A 24599-nucleotide genomic window follows, 5' to 3' on the forward strand; every position below is an offset into this window, starting at 1 on the left:
GGGGAAATGAAAGCATACTGTTGTTAGATTCTTTTACTATACATGAAGCGTTATAACATTACTTGAAGGTAGACCATGATAATTAAAGATGTATACTATAAACCTGAAAGTAATCTCTAAAAATACAATACAAAGTATAGCTACTAAGCAACAAAGGAGATAAAATAGAAACATAAAAAATACTCATTTAATCCAAAAAAGGTAGAAAAAAGGGAACAAAGGAGAGATGAGATGAAAGAAAGATGGTAGATTTAAATCAAGATACCAATAACCACATTAAATGTAAATGGTCTCCACACCCCAATTAAAAGGCAGAGAATATCAGGTTGAGTTAAGAAAGCAGGACCCAACTATAGGCTGCCTTTAAGAAACCCACTTCAAATATAAAGACACAAATAAATTAAAGATAAAATGTTGGGAGAAGATATACCATCCTAACACTAATTTTTAAAAAAATCAGAAGTGGCTACAGTTACACCAGATAAAGCAGATTTAAGGGCAAAGAATATTACCAGGGATAAAAGAAAGTCATTTCATAATGATGAAGTCAATTCATTAAGAAGATATAAGAATCTTAAATGTTTATGGACCTAAGGAGAGAGCTTTAAAATACATGAAACAAAAACTGATAAATGAAAGGGGAAATACAGATTTCAATACCACTCTCTCAATAATTGATAGAATAAATAGACCAAAAATCAGTAAAAGAAAATCAGACAAAGAAGACTTGGACAACATTATCAACCAACTTGATCTAACCAACAATTTATAGAACACTCCACTCAACAATAGCACAATACAAATTTTTTCCAAGTGCACATGGAATACTTATCAAAATAGACCATATTATGGGCCATAAGACAAGTCTCAATAAATTTAAATGAATTCAAATTATACAAGATATGTTCTCCGGTGACAATAAAATTAATTAGAAATCAATAATCGAAAGACATCTGGAAAATCTCCAAATATTTGGAAACAAAATAACATACTTCTAAACAACCCATGTCAAAGAAGGTATCAATGCTAAATTAGAAAGTGCTTTAAAATGAATGAAAATGAAAACACAGCATTTCAAAATGTGTTGGTTGTAGCAAAAGCAATGTTTACAGGGAAAATTCATAGCACTAAAAATGCCTCTATTAGAAAAGTCTAATATGACTGATGTACAGTACATTATTTCTCTCCCAAATAGTCATAATTCAATCCACAGCTTCAAAATAGAGAAGACAGCTCAGTTTGATGGGGCAGATCCCCCTTAATTAAAATCATGGTTTTACCTGCAATGAAGACAAAACATAATGCCCACATAATAAAGTCCCACACATCTGGAATGCCAAGAGGTTTGGGTGTAGCGCATGATAGCACACGCACCTGTACGGTTAGCTGGCCTTGCTGATTGGGAATCAGGAGAAGTTAAGCTTTGCCTCCTCCCTACTTCATCAGAGGGAGAGGTTGGTAACGATGATATTGGAGGAGTCTGTGCACGACGTGTGGGAAGTACAGTAGTAGTTGGGTAACTAGAGAACATTTGCCTTTAAGAAAATAACAGTGGTTAGCATAAAAACCCAATTAGAAAATAATATATACATCACAATTTTCTTATAGAAGAATATGCAATCTGGAAAACTATATAAGTTAGCTATAGTTTACTTGGGGGAAGGGGAGAAAGACTCCACAAGTATTAAAAATCGTTATCTCATAGGATGCTTTTACTGTAAAAGTAATAATACCTTATCATTTGTTCAGCAAAATACCAGCAACATAGCAGGTGGATGAAATACACCAATTAACAAAAATATTTTTAAAATCCCTGCCTTCATGAAGCTTTCCTTCTACTATCATACCAAGATGGCAGGAGTATTTTGGTAGGCATATAGTAATTAAGACAATAAAGAAGACTTTTACAGATAGGTAATTTACGGTTACTTCAAATATAAATTCACTAGGTAGCCATGAAATTATTCACATGGATTCAGAGTAAGGTCTATAGGTAAGTTATGGAAAGAAAAGATAACTGCCAGTACAACTAAAAAATAGAATATAAATGGTATGCCAGCTGTTTAGAGCGGGAAAGGTACAGGAGAGGTAGTCCCTCTCAGGCTGAGAAGGCAGACATTGACTAAAGAATAAAGTCCAGGAAGATCCTCACTGACCACTCTTTAGATTTGTCGAAGAGAATTAACAACAACTTTTTAAGCATCAAAAAAGCACTGTCTATTCAGTCAAATAACTATGATATGATGGTAATCACACAGGGGGCAGTTGTTCCCTGATTTTCTCATGTTAAGTGATCTTCAGCCAGGCAGAGACAATTGCAGCTCTAATATAGTCCCAGCCAATAGCAAGGAAACAAAGACTGAGAAGAAAGGAGAAGTTGCAAGTTCTGGTGAATGACTCTGGGAGTAAAAGAGCATTATTTTACCACTGAATCCCACACCTATGCTACAAACCTTGAAAGGCAACAAGGAGTCACAGAGTTATTGATCCTCTGTGGATGCTTTGAATTCTGTAATTCTCAGAGAAATTAAAAACCGTATTAGAATATCCTATTATTCCTCTCTTCCTCCTTTCTTGAACAGAAGCACCTCCTGGAACTGTGTTACTTAAACGAGAGAGGTAAGAGGCAGGGGATGTTTTTTGGTTTTTTTTTTTTTTTAATTTTTTTTAAGGAAGGTTAGCCCTGAGCTAACATCCACCATCAATCCTCCTCTTTTTGCTGAGGAAGACTGGCCCTGAGCTAATATCTGTGCCCATCTTCCTCTACTTTATATGTGGGATGCCTGCCACAGCATGGCTTGATAAGCGGTGCACAGGTCCAAACCCGGGATCTGAACCGGCGAACCCTGGGCCACCAAAGCAGAAGGTGCAAACTTAATCGCTACGCCACCAGGCCGGCTCCAAAACCTAAAACATTATTTGGAATTTACAAACCTACTAAAATAAGACTTGGTTGAAGAAGCATCATAAAACAAGCTCTTTCATTTGAAAAGTAGACTAGTTTGATCTTATAACAAGAATAAAAGTATAATTAAGGGATTATGCTTAAAAGGGAAATAATCTGAAGGAGAAAATTATTTTCATGGAGATAAGCTCCTTCTTGAGGCTCTAATATTCAAAATACAAATATACTTACTTTGTGAGGAAAAAAACATTCAAAAGTATAGCCCCTTTCTCCCCCTCAAAGCAATCATTATAAGGAGAGAAAAGTGCTGGAGTACCTGAGTCAGTGCAGTGGCACAGCTGATTAGATCTGGGACCACCACTAACTGGCTGTGAGACTTTGGGCAAGTTATTAAACCTATAAGGGACATTTCCAACTTCAGTAAAATAGGTTTGACTATATGATCTCTTAGGTTCCTTCTAGCTCTAGAATGTCTTGATTTAGTTGGGCACGTTCTTCATAAGAGAATAATCGTGTGTTGAGAACCACAGGCATCAATATAGCAGACGTTAAAGATCCACTTCCCTACCTGAGAAGACTAAGCGGCATCACTCCTGGGGACTCGGATGCAGGCACCGTCTCTGTGTCAGTGACTGGAGTAGTGGCAGTTGTGGTGTCCTCCAGGGAGCTGCTCATGAAGGAAGTTGTGCTCGAGGCTGATGGGCTAGTGGTAACCGGCGTCTGTGCCTGCTGGGCTTGGTCACTTTCTTCAGCTTGTTGATCGATCTCTGTAAACCAAGGTAAAGGTTAAGAAAGCAGTAAGGAGATTGAGATCCAAGATGGCACCGTGAGTAGTCCTCTTTGTCTCTCCCCCTTCGAGTCTACAATTATTTGGACACTTATCGCTTAACAAAGGATATCCAGACAGCATCTCAGGACGTCTGAGAGACCCACGCGACTATACATCAGAAGGCGGACGGACTTTCCTCCGGGAGGATGTGGAAATAGGTGAAAACTCTCCGACCCCGACCGAACAGCCTAGTACCCGCAAGCGGCTTTCTTCCAATGGACACCCCCAGAAGATCAACACACATCTACGGCAGGAGTGAGCACACAACAGAGGAGCGACGGTGGAAACAGGTGACCAGAACCCTACCTAGACCCCCTGCAATTACTCCTACACGCAGAGGGAGATCCCACCTAGTGTTCACGGTGCCCGGAGGGTCCCAGAGAAAGTCGCTGAGGGTACGGAGGTCCCCCGGCTGCCACTGCCTGCACGGTGGGGCTAGGGATTGCCGGAGATCTTGGAGCAGACTGGGGCTGGGTAAAGCTCCAGAGGCCGACTCCGCGCCCCGGAGGGGAAGCTCCAGAGTTCCGCCCGGGCAGCAGACAAAACTCTCTGTCTGCCATTAGCGGAGGGGCCACACCCAGCATCCACAACTCCGGGAAAGTCCCGGAGAGAATCCCAGAGGGCGGGGTGACCCCCAGCTGCCATTGCCCGCCCCGTGGCACTAGGGATTGCCGGAGATCTCGGAGATCTCAGAGAGGACTGGGGCTGGGTGAAGCTCCAGAGTTCTGCCCGGGCAGCAGACAAAACTCTCTGTCTGCCATTAGTGGAGGGGCCACTCCCAGCATTCACAACTCTGGGAAAGTCCCGGAGAGAATCCCAGAGGGCGGCGCGACCCCCAGCTGCCGTTGCCTGCCCCGTGGGGCTAGGGATTGCCGGAGATCTCGGAGAGGACTGGGTCTGGGTGAAGCTCCAGAGTTCTGCCTGGGCCGCAGACAAAACTCTCTGTCTGCCATTAGCGGAGGGGCCACGCCCAGCATTCACAACTCCAGGAAAGTCCCGGAGAGAACCCCAGAGGGCGGGGCGATCCCCAGCTGCCATTGCCTGCCCCATGGGGCTAGGGATTGCCGGAGGTCTTGGAGAGGACTGGGGCTGGGTGAAGCTCCAGAGGCCCGCTCCGCGCCCCGGAGGGGAAGCTCCAGAGTTCCGCCCGGGCAGCAGACAAAACTCTCTGTCTGCCATTAGTGGAGGGGCCACACCCAGCATTCACAACTCCGGGAAAGTCCCGGAGAGAATCCCAGAGGGCGGGGTGACCCCCAGCTGCCGTTGCCTGCCCCGTGGGGCTAGGGATTGCTGGAGATCTCGGAGAGGACTGGGGCTGGGTGAAGCTCCAGAGGCCAGCTCCGCGGCCTGGAGGGGAAGCTCCAGAGTTCTGCCCAGGCAGCAGACAAAACTCTCTGTCTGCTATTAGCTGAGGGGCTACGCCCAGCATCCACAACACCAGGAGGGTCCCGGAGAGGAGAATATCAGGCAGGGCAGCAGATGACCAGCTACCACTGAAATCAGGATCTCTGGCTATCCCCCAAGACAGGGCAAAGGGCTCCCCGAGATCCTGGGGAACAGGACTGGGGCAGGGTGGAGTTCCAGTGACCCAGCTCCGTAGCCTAGGGGGAAACCCTACAGGCTCACAGCAGCCTCAGGGAAAGCCTTTGCACAGCACTAGTAGAAAGCAGCCATCCGGCAGCCACAAGGCTGGAAGACCCCGGGACAAAAGTAGCATAGCTAGGTGAACTAACCACAGACTGTAGAAGATGCCAATAGCTCTCCTGCGACCCATAGAGGACAAGTGAGATTTTGTGGGTGCCGACAGTGACGGAGCGACAAATATAAGTGATCCTACCCCTGGCCGCTGGAAAAGCCCATAACACCGTTGCAGACCCCAAGGAGGGAGCACGTCTAGGTGGGCTGCAACAGTAGGCACCAGCAGCCTGAAGCCCCCCTGTGACGGCCCCCACGGCAGAGGAGGGAATCCAAAGGACCACTGTGACTATGAGGAGGGGCCCAGGCCCAGTTAGCAACTGTGGATAGGGTTCCTGGTTGGTGCAGTATAAACAGCTGCTCCCCCACCGCAGCAGCAGAAATAAGTGAAAGGAGCAACTAAACTCTATCTCTATGCAGAGGCACAAATCAACAACATCAAGCAATATGAAAAAATACATTAAATCTCCAGAACAGAAGGAAGATAACAAATACACAGAAAACAATCCCAAAGAAAATGAGATATATAACCTAAATGATGATGACTTCAAAACAGCCATCATTAAAATACTCACTGAGTTAAGAGAGAATTCTGACCGACAACTCAACAAGTTCAGGAGCTATGTCACAAAAGAGTTTGATACGATAAAGAAGAACCAAACAGAAATACTGGAAATGAAGAACACAATAGAGGAGATTAAGAAAAATCTAGATGCACTGAACAGTAGGGCCGATAATATGGAGGAAAGAATTAGCAATTTGGAAGATGGCAATATAGAATTGCTGCAGGCAGAGGAGGAGAGAGAAGTAAGACTAAAAAGAAATGAAGAAACTCTCCGAGAATTATCAGACACAATTAGGAGATGCAACGTAAGGATTATAGGTATACCAGAGGGAGACGAGAAGGAGAAAAGGGCAGAAAGCCTATTCAAAGAAATAATGGCTGAGAACTTCCCAAATCTGGTGAGAGAGATGGATCTTCAGGTGACAGAAGCCAATAGATCTCCAAACTTTATCAATGCAAGAAGACCAACTCCACGGCATATAGTAGTGAAGCTAGCAAAAGTCAACGACAAGGAGAAAATACTAAGGACAGCCAGGCAAAAGAAACTAACCTACAAAGGAACCCCCATCAGGCTATCAGCAGATTTCTCAGCAGAAACTTTACAGGCTAGAAGAGAGTGGAATGATATATTCAAAAATCTGAAGGACAAAAATCTACAGCCGAGAATTCTCTACCCAGCGAAAATATCCTTCAAATATGATGGAGAAGTAAAAACTTTCCCAGATAAACAAAAATTAAGGGAGTTCATTGCCACAAAACCTCCTCTTCAGGAAATCCTCAGGAAAACCCTCATTCCTGAAAAATCCAAAAAAGGAAAGGGGCTACAACACCAAGAGCAGAGGAGATAAGTAGAAGGACAACAACAGAGAGTAGCAGCTCTTCATCAGAACAGATTAAACCATGGGACGAGAAACAAAGGAAATTGAAGAAAACCGCAAAACAAGACACAAAATAGTAGTGGTAGGCCCCCACATCTCAATAATCACTCTAAATGTAAATGGATTGAACTCCCCAATCAAAAGACACAGAGTGGCAGGACGGATCAAAGAACAAGACCCAACAATATGCTGCCTCCAGGAAACACAGCTCAGCCCCAAAGACAAACACAGACTCAGAGTGAAGGGATGGAGAACAATACTCCAAGCTAATAATGAACAAAAGAAAGCAGGTGTCGCTATACTAATATCAGACAAGGTAGATTTCAAAGCAAAACAGATAAAGAAAGACAAAGAGGGACAGTATATAATGATAAAAGGGACTCTCCACCAAGAAGACGTAACACTTATAAATATATACGCACCCAACACAGGAGCACCAAAATTTGTAAAGCAACTCTTAATAGAACTAAAAGAAGACATCAACAACAATACAATAATAGTAGGGGACCTCAACACACCATTAACACCAATGGACAGAACATCCAGACAGAAAATCAACAAGGAAATAATAGAATTAAATGAAAAATTAGACCAGATGGACTTAATAGATATATATAGAACACTTCATCCAAAAACAGCAGGTTACACATTCTTCTCAAGTGCACATGGAACATTCTCAAGGATTGACCATATTTTGGGAACCAAAGCAAACATCAATAAATACAAGAGAGTTGAAATAATATCAAGCATCTTTTCTGATCATAACGCTATTAAACTAGAAATCAACTACAAGAAAAAAGCAGAGAAAGGTGCAAAAATGTGGAGACTAAACAACACGCTCCTCAACAAACAATGGATCATTCAAGAAATTAAAGAAGAAATCAAATATTATCTGGAGACAAATGAAAATGAGAACACGACATACCAAATCATTTGGGATGCAGCAAAAGCAGTCCTAAGAGGGAAATTCATTGCAATACAGGCTCACCTCACTAAACAAGAAAAAGCTCACGTAAGCAACCTCAAACGACACCTAACAGAACTAGAAAAAGAAGAACAAACAAAGCCCAGAGTCAGTAGAAGGAGGGAAATAATAAAAATAAGAGCAGAAATAAACGATATTGAAACAAAAAAGACAATAGAAAGGATCAATGAAACAAAGAGTTGGTTCTTCGAAAGAATTAACAAAATTGACAAACCTTTAGCCAGACTCACCAAGAAAAGAAGAGAGAAATCGCAAATAAATAAAATTAGGAATGAGAGAGGAGAAATCACAACAGATACCAATGAAATATAACAGATCATAAGAGAATACTATGAAAAACTATATGCCAACAAATTGAAGAACCTGGAAGAAATGGACAAATTCCTAGACTCCTACAATCTCCCCAAACTGAATCAGGAAGAAATGGAGAATCTGAATAGGCCAATCACAAGTAAGGAAATAGAAACGGTAATCAAAAACCTCCCCAAAAATAAGAGTCCAGGACCGGACGGCTTCTCTGGAGAATTCTACCAAACATTCAAAGAAGACTTAATACCTATTCTTCTCAAACTGTTCCAGAAAATTGAGAAAGATGGAGTACTCCCTAACACATTCTATGAAGCCAACATCACTCTGATCCCCAAACCTGACAAGGACAACACAAAGAAGGAGAACTACAGGCCAATATCACTGATGAACATAGATGCAAAAATCCTCAACAAAATTTTGGCAAACCGAATACAGCAATACATCAGAAAGATTATACACCATGATCAAGTGGGATTTATACCAGGGACACAGGGATGGTTCAACATCCGCAAGTCAATCAACGTGATACACTACATCAACAAAATGAAAAACAAAAACCACATGATCATCTCAATAGATGCAGAGAAAGCATTCGACAAGATCCAACACCCATTTATGATAAAAACCCTCAATAAAATGGGTATAGGAGGAAAGTACCTCAACATAATAAAGGCCATATATGACAGACCCACAGCCAACATCATACTCAGTGGACAAAAACTGAAAGCCATCCCTCTGAGGACAGGAACAAGACAAGGGTGCCCACTTTCACCACTCCTATTCAACATAGTACTGGAGGTGCTGGCCAGAGCAATTCGGCAGGAAAAAGAAATAAAAGGAATCCAAATAGGTAACGAAGAAGTAAAACTCTCGCTGTTTGCAGACGACATGATCTTATATATAGAAAACCCCAAAGAATCCACAGAAAAACTATTAGAAATAATCAACAACTACAGCAAAGTAGCAGGGTATAAAATTAACGTGCATAAATCAGTAGCATTTCTATACACTAACAATGAACTAACAGAAAAAGAACTCAAGAACTCAATCCCATTCACAATCGCAACGAAAAGAATAAAATACCTTGGGATAAACTTAACCAAGGAAGTGAAGGATCTATACAATGAAAACTACAAGACTTTCTTGAAAGAAATTGACGATGACATAAAGAGATGGAAAGACATTCCATGCACATGGATTGGAAGAATAAACATAGTTAAAATGTCCATACTACCTAAAGCAATCTACAGATTCAATGCTATCCCAATCAGAATCCCAAGAACATTCTTCACAGAAATTGAACAAACAATCCTAAAATTCATATGGGGCAACAAAAGACCGCGAATTGCTAAAGCAATCCTGAGCAAGAAAAACAAAGCCGGCGGAATCACAATCCCCGATTTCAAAACATACTACAAAGCTACAGTGATCAAAACAGCATGGTACTGGTACAAAAACAGGTCCACAGATCAATGGAACAGAATTGAAAGCCCAGAGATAAAACCACACATCTATGGACAGCTAATCTTCGACAAAGGAGCAGAGGGCCTACAATGGAGAAAAGAAAGTCTCTTCAACAAATGGTGCTGGGAAAACTGGACAGCCACATGCAAAAGACTGAAAATTGACCATTCTTTTTCACCGCACACCAAAATAAACTCAAAATGGATCAAAGACCTAAAGATTAGGCCTGAGACAATAAGTCTTTTGGAAGAGAATATAGGCAGTACACTCTTTGACATCAGTTTCAAAAGAATCTTTCCGGACACTGTAACTCCTCAGTTGAGGGAAACAATAGAAAGAATAAAAAAATGGGACTTCATCAGACTAAAGAGCTTCTTCAAGGCAAGGGAAAACAGGATTGAAACAAAAAAACAGCTCACTAATTGGGAAAAAATATTCACAAGCCACTTATCCGACAAAGGGTTAATCTCCATAATATACAAAGAACTCACACTGCTTAACAACAAAAAAACAAACAACCCGATCAAAAAATGGGCAGAGGACATGAACAGACATTTCTCAAAAGAAGATATGAATATGGCCAATAGACACATGAAAAGATGTTCATCATCGCTAATCATCAGGGAAATGCAAATCAAAACTACACTAAGATATCACCTTACACCTGTTGGATTGGCAAAAACATCCAAAACCAAGAGCGACAAATGTTGGAGAGGTTGTGGAGAAAGAGGAACCCTCATACACTGTTGGTGGGAACGCAAACTGGTACAGCCACTATGGAAAACAGTATGGAGATTTCTCAAAAAGTTAAAAATAGAAATACCCTATGACCCAGCCATCCCATTACTGGGTATCTATCCTAAGAACCTGAAATCAGAAATCTCAAGAGTCCGTTGCACCCCTATGTTCATCGCAGCATTATTTACAATAGCCAAGACGTGGAACCAACCTACATGCCCAGAAACTGATGATTGGATAAAGAAGATGTGGTATATATACACAATGGAATACTACTCAGCCAATAAAAAAAGACAAAATTGGCCCATTCACAGCAACGTGGATGGACCTCGAGGGTATTATGTTAAGCGAAATAAGCCAGTCAGAGAAAGACGAACTCTATATGACTCCACTCATAGGTGGAAGTTAGTATATTGATAAGGAGATCTGATCGGTGGTTACCAGGGAAAAGGGGGGGGTGGAGGGAGGGCACAATGGGGGAAGTGGTGTACCCACAACATGACTAACAAAAACGTACAACTGAAATCTCACAAGGTTGTAATCTATCATAACATTAATAAAAAAAAAAAAAAAAGCAAGCAGTAAGGATTTGTTTTTTCAAAAGTGACAAAGTGACAGTGGACTGGAAAACTTTCAACTTTTAACTTGGAAAGCTTCTAAATATATTTCATAAGTATCAATTTCTATGAGAGATTTACAGAAAAAAATGTTCTTAGACATACACATCCTTATATTCACTACTGTACTCGTTACTATAGACGCTACAGACAATAATGTAACAAGTCCTCATTTTTTTAGAGAAGAAAGTTTTCTTGAAAACAAAAAAGTCTCACATTTGTTTTTAAGATTTGACAAGAGGTTCTCTAAAGATACCTGAGCATTAAAACTGTGTTTCCTTGGCACTTTGATTTTAATGCTTATCTTTAATCTTTAAACATAAAGATGAAGACATGCAAATACAAGAATAACAAAAACATAGAAACTACATGCTCTAAAAAGGACAGTGTCTCACAAAATAAACAACTCCTAAGATTTAAAAGAAAAAAAAATTAGTTACAATGTTGAAGAGCTTACAAAGTATTCATAATTTTTTCTTATCTGTAAGAGAGCCTATGAGTAAACATAATCAAGATAGCAGTAGCTACAAAGATAGCCAACTCTATTAGGTTTGCTAAATGGCCTTCATAATCATCATGATCTTAACACTCCTATTTATATGCACCATGTACCTCTCTCTGCCTATTTACCGTCAAAACTAAGAAAGGACGGAGTTGAGTAAGGGAAAAGGAAAGGAAGGAGGAAGCGGAAGGGAAGGAAGAAAAAAAGAACGGAGGCTCCATGAAGGCAAGGGACTTTGCTTTGTTCACTGCTGACTCCCCAGAACCTAGAAGAGTACCTGGCACGTAGTAGGCACTCAGTAAACATTTACTTAATGAATCTCATTTTTATCTGAGAATTCATATTATCCCCAAAGGTGAGGATAAAAGAGAAAACAAAGTTTTTTACAAAGAATATAGAGTCTATGAAAGTAGTACTTTACAATGTCTCTGAAAAGTTATCAGAATAATATGTATTTTCAATCAGATCAATCAATATTTGAGCAATAAAACAAGACAATGAACAGAAAAAAATACTTGAGTACCTTTCATAGCATGAGTTAAATTTCTGGTTTACAAAATGTAGTAATAATTATTAAGTTCTAATGCTTGTATAGGTTTAAAATAGAAAATTACAGGTAGACAGATGATTATTAATATATATATATAAAAAACTGTTTGCCTTGCAAAGGAAAAACAATCTGAAACTTGCTTTGACCAAAAGACATTTTTATAAATCATTTACAGAATACAGTCACGTGTCTCTTAATGATGGAGACATGTTCTGAGAAATGTGTTGTCAGGCGATTCTCTCACTGTGTGAACATGAGAGTGTATTTACGCAAAGCCAGATGGTATAGCCTATTACACACCTAAGCTATGTGGTACCAATCTTATGGGACCACCGTCATACACGCAGTCTGCCATTGACTGAAACACTGTTATGCAGCACATGACTATATAGAATTTCTGACAATTACAAATAATTTCAAATTATAAATAATTTTAAAATTATTATAAATAATAATTATATAAATAATTTCAGCACAAAAGTCAAAAAATCTGAGAACATACCTTGCTTAATTTTGCTCCCAAACTGGTCTTCCAAAAGCCCGTGGACCACTAATTTATAAATCATGGCTTGAGCTCGTTCCAGATCGGCTAATCCCAATGCTCTCTTTATGGGTGACCGCATGACTGCTCGCTTCACCATGTGTCGCATCAAGAACTGTAGGGCTGCACGCATCTCCACATCTTCATGAACAACTGGAGAGCTTGCACAGTCTGAGTTGTGGCCATTTTCAGCCAGAACTTTTGGTATCAGCAAGAGCTCAGCATATTTACTACAGCCAAGAAGAGCACTAAGTGATTTCATAGCACCGAGGTAGAGATAGGACAGTTGGACTGCTCTCATTTCTGACTGGGCTATGTCATGGTTTTTAGACAAGTGTTCATGATTTTTTCTTTTTCCTTCTGTTATTTGATGTAGCGATTCCACACCTGGCAGTGTTGGATCTACAGAAAACGAAGCTATTTCGTTTTCTGACTTGGAGCTTGTGGTACCCTGACTTTTGACATCATCAGATGTTAAGCCTGTTCGCATATCTAAAGCAGATTCACTCTCGGTTTTCTGCTCAACATCCCCTTTCTCCTCAGACTCATGTCGGTGTTTCTTTTCATGTCGCTTGGTGCTCTGTTTACCCATGTCCTCGTGAATGCCAGTCAGATACGTGAGGTCCAGCAACACAGAAGCCGTCAGGCCTCGGAATCGCGCCACATCAAAAGGCAGTGGTTCACAGGGTTCCAGATTATACAACGGAGTATCACTAGGCGACCAAAAAGTTGGGAAGCTTTAATAAAGATCAGAATGACACAGGAAGAACCAAGTGAGGGATAGACAGGAGGAAAGTACAGAAGATAATGTAGACAAAATAAGATGCATCATGTACAGAGTACAGAGAATAATTTACACAAACTAGAGAAGTCATTGCAAACAGAAAAATGAGTCTATTATGAGAAAATGGTGAGATGTGATGTTAAATGCAAAAGCAATGAGATGTGCATACGCTTTCAAATAAGAATATTCATTATTATATAATGTAAGCTAAGAATTAGCAAAAATTCTGTAAAGAGCCGAATACCAAATGTTTTATACCTTGCAGGCCACACGGTCTCTGTTGCAACCTTTCAGCCCTGCCACCAGTGTGAAAGCAGCCATTGATATACTTAAATGAATGGGTGTGGCTGTATGACTTTGTCTACTACAATAAGAGGAGGTGGACAAAATGTAGTTTGCCAATCCCTGATGTGAGCTATTTGGAAAGTTCGTACAATAAATCTAGTTTATTATGTGAATAATGGTCATTTATAATCCATTCCAGGGAAGAACTGGTTTCATTAGAAAAACTAGTAGTCTCTAATTAATGCTTCTAATTCATAGTTTAATTAAAACTATGATCATATGTTTCCTGATATTTGGCAAGAACTTCCTTATTAAAAATGTTATAATTATACAAAATGCAACAGAAAGCTTTACCAAGTATACAAAGTTTGGTGGCATACATTTGTTTTACTAACCTAAATCTTGGTTCTAGCTTAACCTTCCTAACCTTATTTTTCCCTTTGCCTCATTTTTCTTATTTGCTCTAATTTATAATATATTTATTTTGCCATATTGTATGCATCTCAATAAGGCATCATAAATCCCTCCTGAAACAAGGCAAAGAATAAAAGAAAACATAGGTATTTCATGTAACACTGTAAAATTTGCATTGGTTTCTTCATTTGGTGGAGTAGGGGGAGGTAGAGTCCATTAACTCCTGAAATTGTGGGTAATCTTATGTAGGTGTGTTTTTCAGCTGAGAGGATCCACAGCTACAGTTAGATTCTAAAACAGAACTGCCTCCAAAAAATACTTAAGAACCACTGTTTTAGATATTGCCCCATGTCATATTAACACTATAAAGTAATCACTTTAGGCAATATAATAAAGTTAAATAATATCATCAATAAATCCATATTTTCAAATGATACAATTATGAGGAATCATTAGATAAGTGAATCCTCTTATTGAGGGAGATACTTGACATATTTCCTTTTAAAAATATGAAGTTTCTATTTCACACAAATCCTATCTAATTATAAACACAACTAAATGCTTTTAAGTACAGCTTGTGTCAAATAAATGTAAACTTCACGTCTATCCAAAATGTTGCACACTGAGGGAACAGAAATATGTCCTTAAAAAAAAAAAGCAAGAATACTGAAAATCATAGATAATCCAAAACCTAATTTTTGTCACTCAAATGTTTCTGTCCTACATTCAAAGCCCTCCTACAAGAAAGTAACTGACATCTGCTGGTTGGCGTTTTTCTATTCCAGTGTGTAATGGAAATGATCAAAAAGCAGGGAGCCAAATGAAAAATACAAAGAAGGAGCCCAGTTAAACCTAAACTAGTGAGCTTACCATTTCTTCACAAAACAAACCAAAAAACTGCATGTTTTACAAACCACTAGAATTCCAAGGAACACAGGTTTGAGAAATATTCCTTTATGAAATCACAGTACTCATACCCAGCTGTATGAAAAACATTATTTTAAAAAGTTAACTGGCAGCTCACGTGAAATACATAATTACTCACTGTCCATAGGCAATGGCCCATTTCACCAATACATACTCGTTTGCTAAAAGTGTAACTCAACAGATCATACCTGATGGTAATTTCTGCTTCATCCCATTGGACTTTGGCAGACGTGCTGCCCTCTTTGACCACTCCCAGCAGCGTGGCATGGCGCCCAGTTTGCTTGTGAACACACCGACCTCCAACTCTAAGACCAGCATCAACTCCTCCTATCACTGCCAGCACAGGCCACACCTCTATGCAAAGGGTCCTCAGCTGCGGCTCTGAGAGGTCAGCAAGGCCATGTCTATTATGTTTACCTTTCTCTTCCTCTTTGCTCTCCTTCTCCTCTCTCATTTCATTTTCCTCTCGGCTTTGAACCGAGCGGCTTTTCTTTAGCTTCTGACCTGACTCTTTAATACATATCTTAATTTTGTGCAGCCTTTCCATCATTTTTTTGTTAATGCAGTAAGTCCAACGGTCTGTTCGGTGAAGGATACGGATAAGCTGAATAGTGGCCTCTGCCAGCACTGCTGCTACTGGACTACAAATGGGGTCTCCTGGAAGTAAGTCTCGTGGTGTGCCACGCATCTGCATATCACAAATTTTCACCTATAAAACAAAAGAGGGTGACAAACTATTTTTAATAGTTCTCAAACTATTAGTCACTATATTCTAGCACATGTAATCTCATGTTGAATTAGTGTCTGGTGTCCTAATACATGTGTATTATACCACCGGTCCCCAGTAAGGAGCGAGCAAATACTACAGATCTACTGAAGTTAGTAGCAGTAGGTCCTCTGAAATAAGCTGCCCTGTCATTTAAACTTCTTGTGGCCTGTGAGTATCAGACCTGCTGTGGCCACTTGACAGATGGATATAGACCAAAGTATATGTGACTGACTCAATTTAGTCCAAAAAGAAGCCTTGAGAATCTATTCACTCTCATCCTCAGGACTCCAGAATAATAATGAGCCCTGGGACCATCTTATACTGCTCAAGGGACACAAGCATAAAATCATAAATCTAGATAATTGAGATATTCCCAATCTGGACACACATTTCAAAAAAGACACAGAGATTAAAAGAAGAGCAAGACTTGGGTTCAAATCTTAACTTTGCATAATCTCACTAAACCTCAGTTCATTCATCTGAAAAAATGGCACTAATATAATAGTATCTGTTTCTTACGGTCATTTTAAAGATTAAATGAGACAATGCATATAAAGTGCTTATTAGCACAGCACCAGACACACAGTAAATGTTCAAAAACTGTTAACTATTATTAGTATTGTTTTTATCAGAGATCCTGAAACTTATCAGAAGAGGCTTCTGGGCAGAATAAATTGATTAACACATAGTCTAAGATTGAATGAACTCCTTCAAGGTTCACAGATCTTGGGGAGCAATAGGCCATCATTCTAACCAGAACAAAGCAGAACCTATTTTGGGCTGCAAGAGTGTCATCAGGGAAAGGGATGACAGCAGCTGCTGCCTCTTTACTTCAGCTCCAGTTCAGTTTCGTTGACCACCTGTTCAAGAAGCAGTTCCCCTCTCTCGTGAATAGCTAGCCTGAAATATACTTCCTTGAAAAATTTTAAAATATACTTAAAAACACAGAATAAAAGGTAACTTTCATGGTTAGGATTTACCAAGTCCAGCAATTCCATTATAGAAATATTATATATGAGATAACATGAAAACTTTCTACTAAAAAATAACTAGCAATTCTGGAGACCAGACCTAGGCTGCACTACATCCTCAAGTGAAAGGATGGGGTAGAAAACAAATCCACCCATCTGCACAGGGGGACCACGAAGAAGTCTGTCTCTGCCTGGGTTTTAGATGAGGAGAAAAAAAAAATTTAGTGCGAAGGTATCTCTTTAATCCTGTCCTCCTGAAGGTTTAAGGTTCAAATTTACACCGTCTACAAGGTCTAAGAACCCCTTCAGCTGAATGAATGAAAGACAGCTTCCTTATCACACCTGGAACTTCTATTATTCAGCTAATGGTATCTGATTACATTTAAAGTTATTTCTAGTTTTTTCTCTCATATGCATAATGGCCAATGAATCAGATTATCCCTATTTCCTAGAATTCTCATAATTATACATATGTTTGAAAAGTGACTATATTCAAATTGACAGAATATCAAATAGCACCTTCATAAAGAGTCAAGACAATTTCTAAAAGTAATCTAACCTCCTTCTAAAAGAGTCAATTACCTGAGCAGGTACTTTTAGTGACAGAAATAGCTTATTACATTTATAAACTTTGTATGATGCTCACAAATATTAATAAAAAATGACAAATATCCTTTATACTTAAGTATAAAAGCTTGAGGTTTTATTACCTTCTCCCCCGGGTTGCTACTATAGAACATTACACACGGGTACAACTCTGCTGCATCCACATCTTCAAAAGCTAATTTAGGTTCCTATAGTATGGCAGAGGTGATGAAAATAAAAGGAAATGAACATATTTTTAAGAACTGATAATATCCAATCACATTAAAATTCAAAACTCATGATACAGAACAAAAGTTACTAGAGCCAAATCTCAATTAACCTTGCTAACCAAGGAAATTCCACAAAGAATAAACGATGCAAATTTGTTCATCTGTTTCAACAATCTTACTATCTTTCTGTTGCTTGTTTGGCACTGATAAATACTGTAAGAACCAAACGTATTAGAGAAAAAGCAGAGAAGAGTGGATAATTTATAAACTGAATGACTAGCACTTGAATAGCCGAGTTGAGTGTAAATAAAAACAAAAAAACATGCAGTGCTTGTGAATGAGTTTCAGTACCTCTCCATTTTTCCCAAAGGAAATGGTCCTGGCTTCCATGTCTAACACGCAGGTAATGAAGTCTCCTTGAGTAAAGCTGGACAACGTCAGAGTCTGTTCTCCATTGTGATAAAGGTTACCACTGTAGGCCCGATAGAGCCACATATCCGAGGTAGTACGGTGGTTAAAGTCATGTACTGGCCAGCGAGAAACTCCAACACACGTGCCTTCATTACCTCTGTTTTCCTTCACAATGTAAAACTAAAATGAAAGTGGTAATGTTCACTAATAGTCAAAAGACCTGTTTCTATACTATTAACTGCATAAACCAATACCTGAGAATATGTTTATAAATAATATGTATGCATTTGTGGGAACATGATAAGTTTATTTGCAGCCTAGTGAAAATGACATACAAATGAAATAATTTCATTATTTTGTAAAGATTTTACAACAAATTTAATCTTTACCTTGTAGAACATTTAGAATAACCTCTGAGTACTTACTTAAAAAAATCATTTTAGCTTACATCTTAATTAAGAAGCTGAAGAAGTGAGTCTAGTCCAGGAAACTATTAATAGAAAGCTTCCATTCTTTACATACAAATTTTCTAACTATTCTCTTGTGTATACTTTTGTGCAGAAGAGTTAATATAGCAGGCCTGAGACTGCTATCTTTAAAAAGTCATGCTTGTAATGCTGGCCCTTGAGTAGTATCTGGGAATTTGACTGGTGAACAGTTTCTTACACTGATACAAAACTTTCCCTAAGTGACAAAGGTGGTTCACCAAAGCTAGAATGTTTGAACAAACAAGGTGGTTTACGCTGAACATCTGCTTTCCTTCTGGGGAGCCTAGAATTTTGATACATACCAGGCAATGCGTACCTTCATGACCAGCCCCCCATAAAAATCTTGGGCACTAAGTCTCTAATGGGCTTCCCTAAAACATCACACACATGTTGCTGCATTTTGTTGCTGAGAAAAGAGTGTGCTCCATGTGACCCCTAGTGGGAGGGAGAGGACATAAGGAAGCCTGCACATGGATTCCTTCAGACTCTGCCTGTGTCTTTTTCCCTTACTATCTGGCTGCATATCCTTACTGCATTGTTATAATAAATCTTAGTCATGAATACAACTATATGATGAGTCCTATGAGTCCTTCAAACAAACCTTTGAATATAGGAGTGATTTTAGGGACCCCCAACATAGTGGTGACAATAATGAGGTTCAACAGAACAACTCCGACTCATTAAAATATAGTTGCAGTGTTATTTGGGGAAAGAGAGAAGTGGGGAAAGACAAAACTCTGGTGCCTGGTGGCTATGGAGTTATAGGTGTTATGAAACAGCAGGTGAGTTGCTATCTGTTCTGAGAGGTAAAAGTTACCCATGGAATTCAAAAATAAAGCTCCAACCACAGGAGAGCTGGCTCGCTGGATCCCCTGGCTGCTTCTGGCCTTGGTAGCTAAAGTGAGGAAAAAAGAGTAGCCAGGGTAAAAACTGTCTTCTCTTCACAAGAAGGAAAGGGCAAAACATTCCCACAAATGGGTTGTGGATGGGCCAAAGAATATAAATTAGCTTGCAGTTGCTCTCTCCTCCAGGTGGGAAGGGAAAGAGTTCAAAAATTCCTGAAAGAGGGTTTTGGGTAGACCAAAAATATTAGAAGTGTGTTGCTCTGTCCTCCAAGTGAGAGGAAAAATGGTTAATCAGTTCCCAGGGCTGGAACAAAGCTCTAAACAGACTAGAGGAGAAGGAGAGGAGAGAGAATGAAAGAAAAAACCACTCCAGCTATTTTCTTTAGCCTAGATGCTGCCTCTGCTGCAGCAGTGCCCCGCCTCAACCAATTAACCCTGTAAATGCTAAATTTACTGCTAGGGGTTTGAGTAAACTTGAGATCTGAGGGGGAAAAGTAAGTTATAAAAAACAGCTTTGTTTTGTGGCCATTGCATCTGGATGTACAAAAATTGATGTAAAATGTTATATGCTTATAACTTCATAAATGCTAAGAGATCATCCTGATCAGTAAAAGCTACAAAGGAAACACATCAGTGGGAGACAGCTTCCTTGCTTTTTTGCCACCCATAGGTAGACTGGAATTTAAACCGAGCATTGGAAACAAAACAAGCCTCCATAACTGACAATTTTTTGCTATGATTTTTGCCTACTAGAGTTCTGGAAAAATGGAGACAAAATAAAAAGAGTGGCAATCTCTAAATAGAGATACACAGATATACTTCTAGAGTTTTAAAAAGCGGTTTTTACTTGCTAATGAGTTCCTGTAAAACCAGATGTCTGACCCTTAGAGGCTGATGATTTCCCCACCCGAACCACATATTTTCAAGTGGGTAAATTTGGACTCTAAGATTGACAAGGCAAAAGAGCTTAGGAAAGCCTTACTTGTCACTTGGACTTAAAACACAGCTGTCTGGTCATATAGCATCTAGGCTTTACTGCTGCCAAAAAAGTTGCTAGTTTTTTAGAATCCTGAACTTGCAGATTCTAATTGCCTGGACCTGAGTCTAAGCTAAATCCTGAAACTATCTACCATGGGCTGTTTCAACCCAGCAAGAGCTGTGCTCGACTAAAACGAGGCACAGGCCCAATGAAAAAAACACAAACTCTGGGACTTTGCAGATTTAGGACTCCGTCTGTGTGGCCATGGACTACAAAAACATCATGGATTTGGGTTGGACTGTCTAGGTCTCTTGCAGATGCCACTGGGAAAGGGCTTGTTCTTAGATAGAACCATCTAAATTTGAGTTGCTGACTGGCTCTCTATTTCTGACACAGAAACTGATTACATTCCTAACTTGTAATTCCTACCAAAAGCTGGAGGAGGGCACACCACAGGGAGTATAACTCCTCTGTCCACTCTTAACAGACTGGACGCTCAGCCTCCTCTTGGGAATGTCCCACTGCTGTTGACTGATTTTGTTCGGCTTTCTGGATTGCAGCTTGCAACAACAGACTGACAAGCTTGCCTCTACACGTCTCATCACTTAGAGTAAGGCAGTTTATTAAATGAAGCTCTCCACAGAGACTGATCTTTTCTAGGCTGCTCACTGGATAGATGATTACGATAAAAGAGAAAGAAGGTTTTGTTAACCTATTTTGAAAAAAAAATTTAATTGAGATTTTGTCCTGACCAATGCCTAACTTTTCTGGTTAAGCTGTACAAAAATGTTTTTGTGTGAAAATCCTTTTGTCCCTCTTGCACCTAACCTTTCTGGACAAAAGGTCTAGATAAAAATTAAAAAAGACTGGAAAAATCTGAAGTTATAATTACAAAATGAGACACACTCATTTTAGAACAAGGGAGAAAAAACAAAAACCCCGGCCATGGGGAAGTGGGGAGGAGTGGGGAGGCATTAACAATCTTTGTTTTTCAGAACTGTTCCTCCTTCTAGGAGAAAAAAAAAATCCATGTTGTCTTGAAGGCTATTATGAGCACTTATTAAATTCAAACTGACTGCTGAGCCTCCTATCACACCTGATAGACAATAAGAAGTAGGTGGCCCCAGGTCCGGCACTTTCCACAGAACACCTCCAGTTGGCATCCACACTCGAGGCAGATAAACTGATGTCACAGACAAGCAAAACCATTTCACTTTTAAGCAGTCCCTCTGCAACCAAGGACTCAACTAAATTATTCAGACTGTACAGGGAACTCAGGGTGGGAGGCTCCCTGGTGGGAGGCCACATTGGGGCCCTGTTAACTTGTTCTATCTGACTACTGTACATCCTGATTAGCAGTGTCCTAACAATTATAAACATTTTCTTCCCAAGAATACCACATATGCCCTCTGGGATTGTATTTCTTGTGTGTGTACCCTCACATGACACTACCTGAGTCCTGGACTGGCCAGAGTTGTGCTGTGCTTCACCGGTGCCTAAGCCAGTTTTAAAAAGTTAATACAAAAACTTAAAGACAAAGCCACACGGCTTTTTCAGATGGACCTTTATGGTTAATGAGATTTGTTTTAACTGGCTAAGTATAGGACGCCTTAAAGGCATAACTGAAGTCAATGCTACAGATTGGTCTCACCCTGCTGTACGAGGTCCTACTGATAATAATTTTACTGTAAAGACTCTGTGGCGAAGAGCAAAGGGGATGGGCTGCGCAAAAAAGGAGTTAAAATAGCAGAGACTGCTACCCTTAGGAAGGCCTGCTTGCAATGTTGGTCCTTGGCTGGCATCTGGGAACTAGACAGGTAAACAGTTCCTTACACTGATAAAAACTTTCCCTAACTGATAAGAGTGGCTCACTGTGCCTAGACTGTACAATAATATGGTTTATGCTAATCACCTGCTTTGCTTCTGGAAATCTAAAATTTTACTGTATGCCAGGCAGAGAGTACCTATGTGACCACCACCCAATAAAAATCTTGGGCACTGAGTCTCTAATGGGCATTCCTAGGCAGAAACATCACACACATTACTGCATTTTCATTGCTGGGAGCACTGTGTGACACCTCATGGGAAGGATGATCTTGATTTTTTAATGCTCATTTAAAAAATTTTTGACATAATTTTAGAATTACAGAAGAATTAACAAAAATAATATGGAGTTCCTGCATTATCTTTCATTTAGTTTCCCTTTATGTTAACATATCGATAGAAATTTACATACAATGATTTTTTTTAAAAGTCTATACATTTTTTTATAAGAACTTGGGGAAAAAGGACTAAAAGACACATGCTAAAAACTACTTGGAATTCTACGCACCTTCCACTGATAGCACCCAGAAGTTACTCCAGTTGATGCCAATCCATATCCTTTTCCTCCACTGCCATGCGTTAAAATCTGTCCATTTTCCACGAGGCAACACTGAGCTTTCTCTGGGTCAAAGGATACTTCTTGTATCGGAAGATTCTCATCTTCTTCCTCCAACTCTCCTTGCTTCTAACAGAAAGGAAGCTGGGTCAGCATTTTGGAGTAACCGAGATCTCAGTTAATATATATTCTAAGATTCCTTAGTTTGATCCCCCAAATATTTACTAAGTATCTACTATGTACCAGTTACTGTGCAGGCAATGGGAACACAATGATAAACACAGTGTCCTCCCTGCCCATAAAGAGCTTATAGTCAAATTAGGGGACAGAGAGACAAATAAATAACACCAATATCATAGTGAGAGAATAACAGAAATTATACGACAGGTAAAGCAGAAACATAAAAGTGTGAGTGTCTAACCATGTGTGGGAAAGATAAGGTAAGCAATCAGAAAAGGATGACTCCTGAGCTCAGTCCTGAACAACGAGAAGGCATTAAGCAGGTGGTCAAAGAAGAGAAAGGCATTTAGGGCAGTATGTGCCAAGGCATGAAGGTGCAAGAGAGTTCAGTGATTTTAAAGTAATTGCAAGTAGTGGGGAATGTCTGGAGGACGAGAGTGGCAGAAAGGAGCCTAGACAGAAAAGAAGGAAGAAACTCACAGATGGCCTTGAGTCCCATTTTATGATTGAATTTTACCCTATACACAATAGGGAGTGCCTACACAGAATGATTTATATAGAGGATCTCTGATCAGATCTGTGTTTTACAAACATTGTGTTACCAAGAGTATATAGGATGAAGGCAAAGAGACCACTCAGGAGATTACTGCAAGAGTTCAGGTAAGAAATACTGAGTACTTGAATTCATTCATTCATTCAATGAATATTTATTAAGCATCTGCTATGTGGCAGGCCCCATACCAAGTCCCATATATTCACCAATATGTTAGATGATAAGGTCTCTGCTCTCATAGAACTTATATTTTGGAAGATAGAGACATAAAATAAATAAACAAGAAAATATCAGATAATAAATGCTATGTTGAAATTAAAAAAGGGGACGTAACAAAAAGTGTATGGCTACTAACTCTACATTGAAGATCAAGAAAGGACTCTCTGAAGAAGCGATAATTCAGTTGAGACCTGAATAAAAATAAGTTGACTTCTGAGAAATACGTCTGAGGGAAGTATTCTAAGTAGAGAGAATAGCCAGTGAAAAGCTCGAAGGAAGGAACAAGATTAGTATATTCTCCAAAAAGGAAGAAGGCAAGCTGTTTAGAGTGTACTGAGCAAAGGGGAGAGAACAAGAGTTCCAGATTTTATCCCAAGAATGATAAGAAACCACTGGAGGGTTTATCAACATATTTAGCTCTGATTTCTAATTTTAAAAGATCGCTCTGGATCTTGTGTAGAGAATGGACTATAGGAAGTTAACAGTGGAAGCAGAAAGACTAGTTAGGAAGCTAATGCAGAGTCCAGGCCAGAGATGATAGTGGCTTGGAAAAGGGTGATGGCAGGGAAATGATAAGGTGGGCAAACTCAACTTATGTTTTACAGAGGAGTCAATCCAACTTGGAGATTGTATGGATGGAGAAAATGGGGGATGGGTTGTGATAGGAAGGGGAATCAAGGATGACTCCCAGGTTTTTTGGTGGAGTCACTAACTAGGAAGATGGGACAGCCTGGGAAAGGAACAGGATGTGACAGAATTTAGAACTTCTACTAAGTATGAGATGCCTATTAGACTATCATTCAAGTGATCAGGCAAGCCAAAGACAAGTATATAAGTCTGGAATTCAGGAAAATGTCAGAATTGGAATTAAAATTTGGGGATCAATGGCATATGGGTCTCAATAAGGTTTTGCTGAGTACAGGAAAGGGAATAGGGGTGATGGTTGAGGAAAAGAAGGGGTCTGTTTGGGACCAAGCCTTGAGATGCTCCAACACTTAAAC

General features: G+C 39.7%; 1 protein-coding gene across 9 annotated transcripts in view; it reads right to left on the reverse strand.

The window, feature by feature from the left end:
• Positions 1-24599, reverse strand: part of HERC1 (HECT and RLD domain containing E3 ubiquitin protein ligase family member 1) — a 203187-nt gene that overhangs the window by 56765 nt on the left and 121823 nt on the right. For 7 of the 9 annotated variants that reach the window (XM_046651305.1, XM_046651293.1, XM_046651279.1 and 4 more), the window contains exons 34-40: positions 22599-22775; positions 17895-18134; positions 17439-17522; positions 15177-15697; positions 12540-13315; positions 3474-3672; positions 1375-1535 (exon numbers count right to left, since the gene is read on the reverse strand). In XM_046651305.1, coding sequence (XP_046507261.1) covers positions 1375-1535; positions 3474-3672; positions 12540-13315; positions 15177-15697; positions 17439-17522; positions 17895-18134; positions 22599-22775 — 2158 coding nt within the window. The remainder of the gene's footprint in view (positions 1-1374; positions 1536-3473; positions 3673-12539; positions 13316-15176; positions 15698-17438; positions 17523-17894; positions 18135-22598; positions 22776-24599) is intronic. The other 2 variants (XM_046651268.1, XM_046651285.1) reach the window with 2 other exon arrangements.

Source organism: Equus quagga, chromosome 2 (assembly GCF_021613505.1).
Source record: "Equus quagga isolate Etosha38 chromosome 2, UCLA_HA_Equagga_1.0, whole genome shotgun sequence".
NCBI lineage: Eukaryota > Metazoa > Chordata > Mammalia > Perissodactyla > Equidae > Equus > Equus quagga.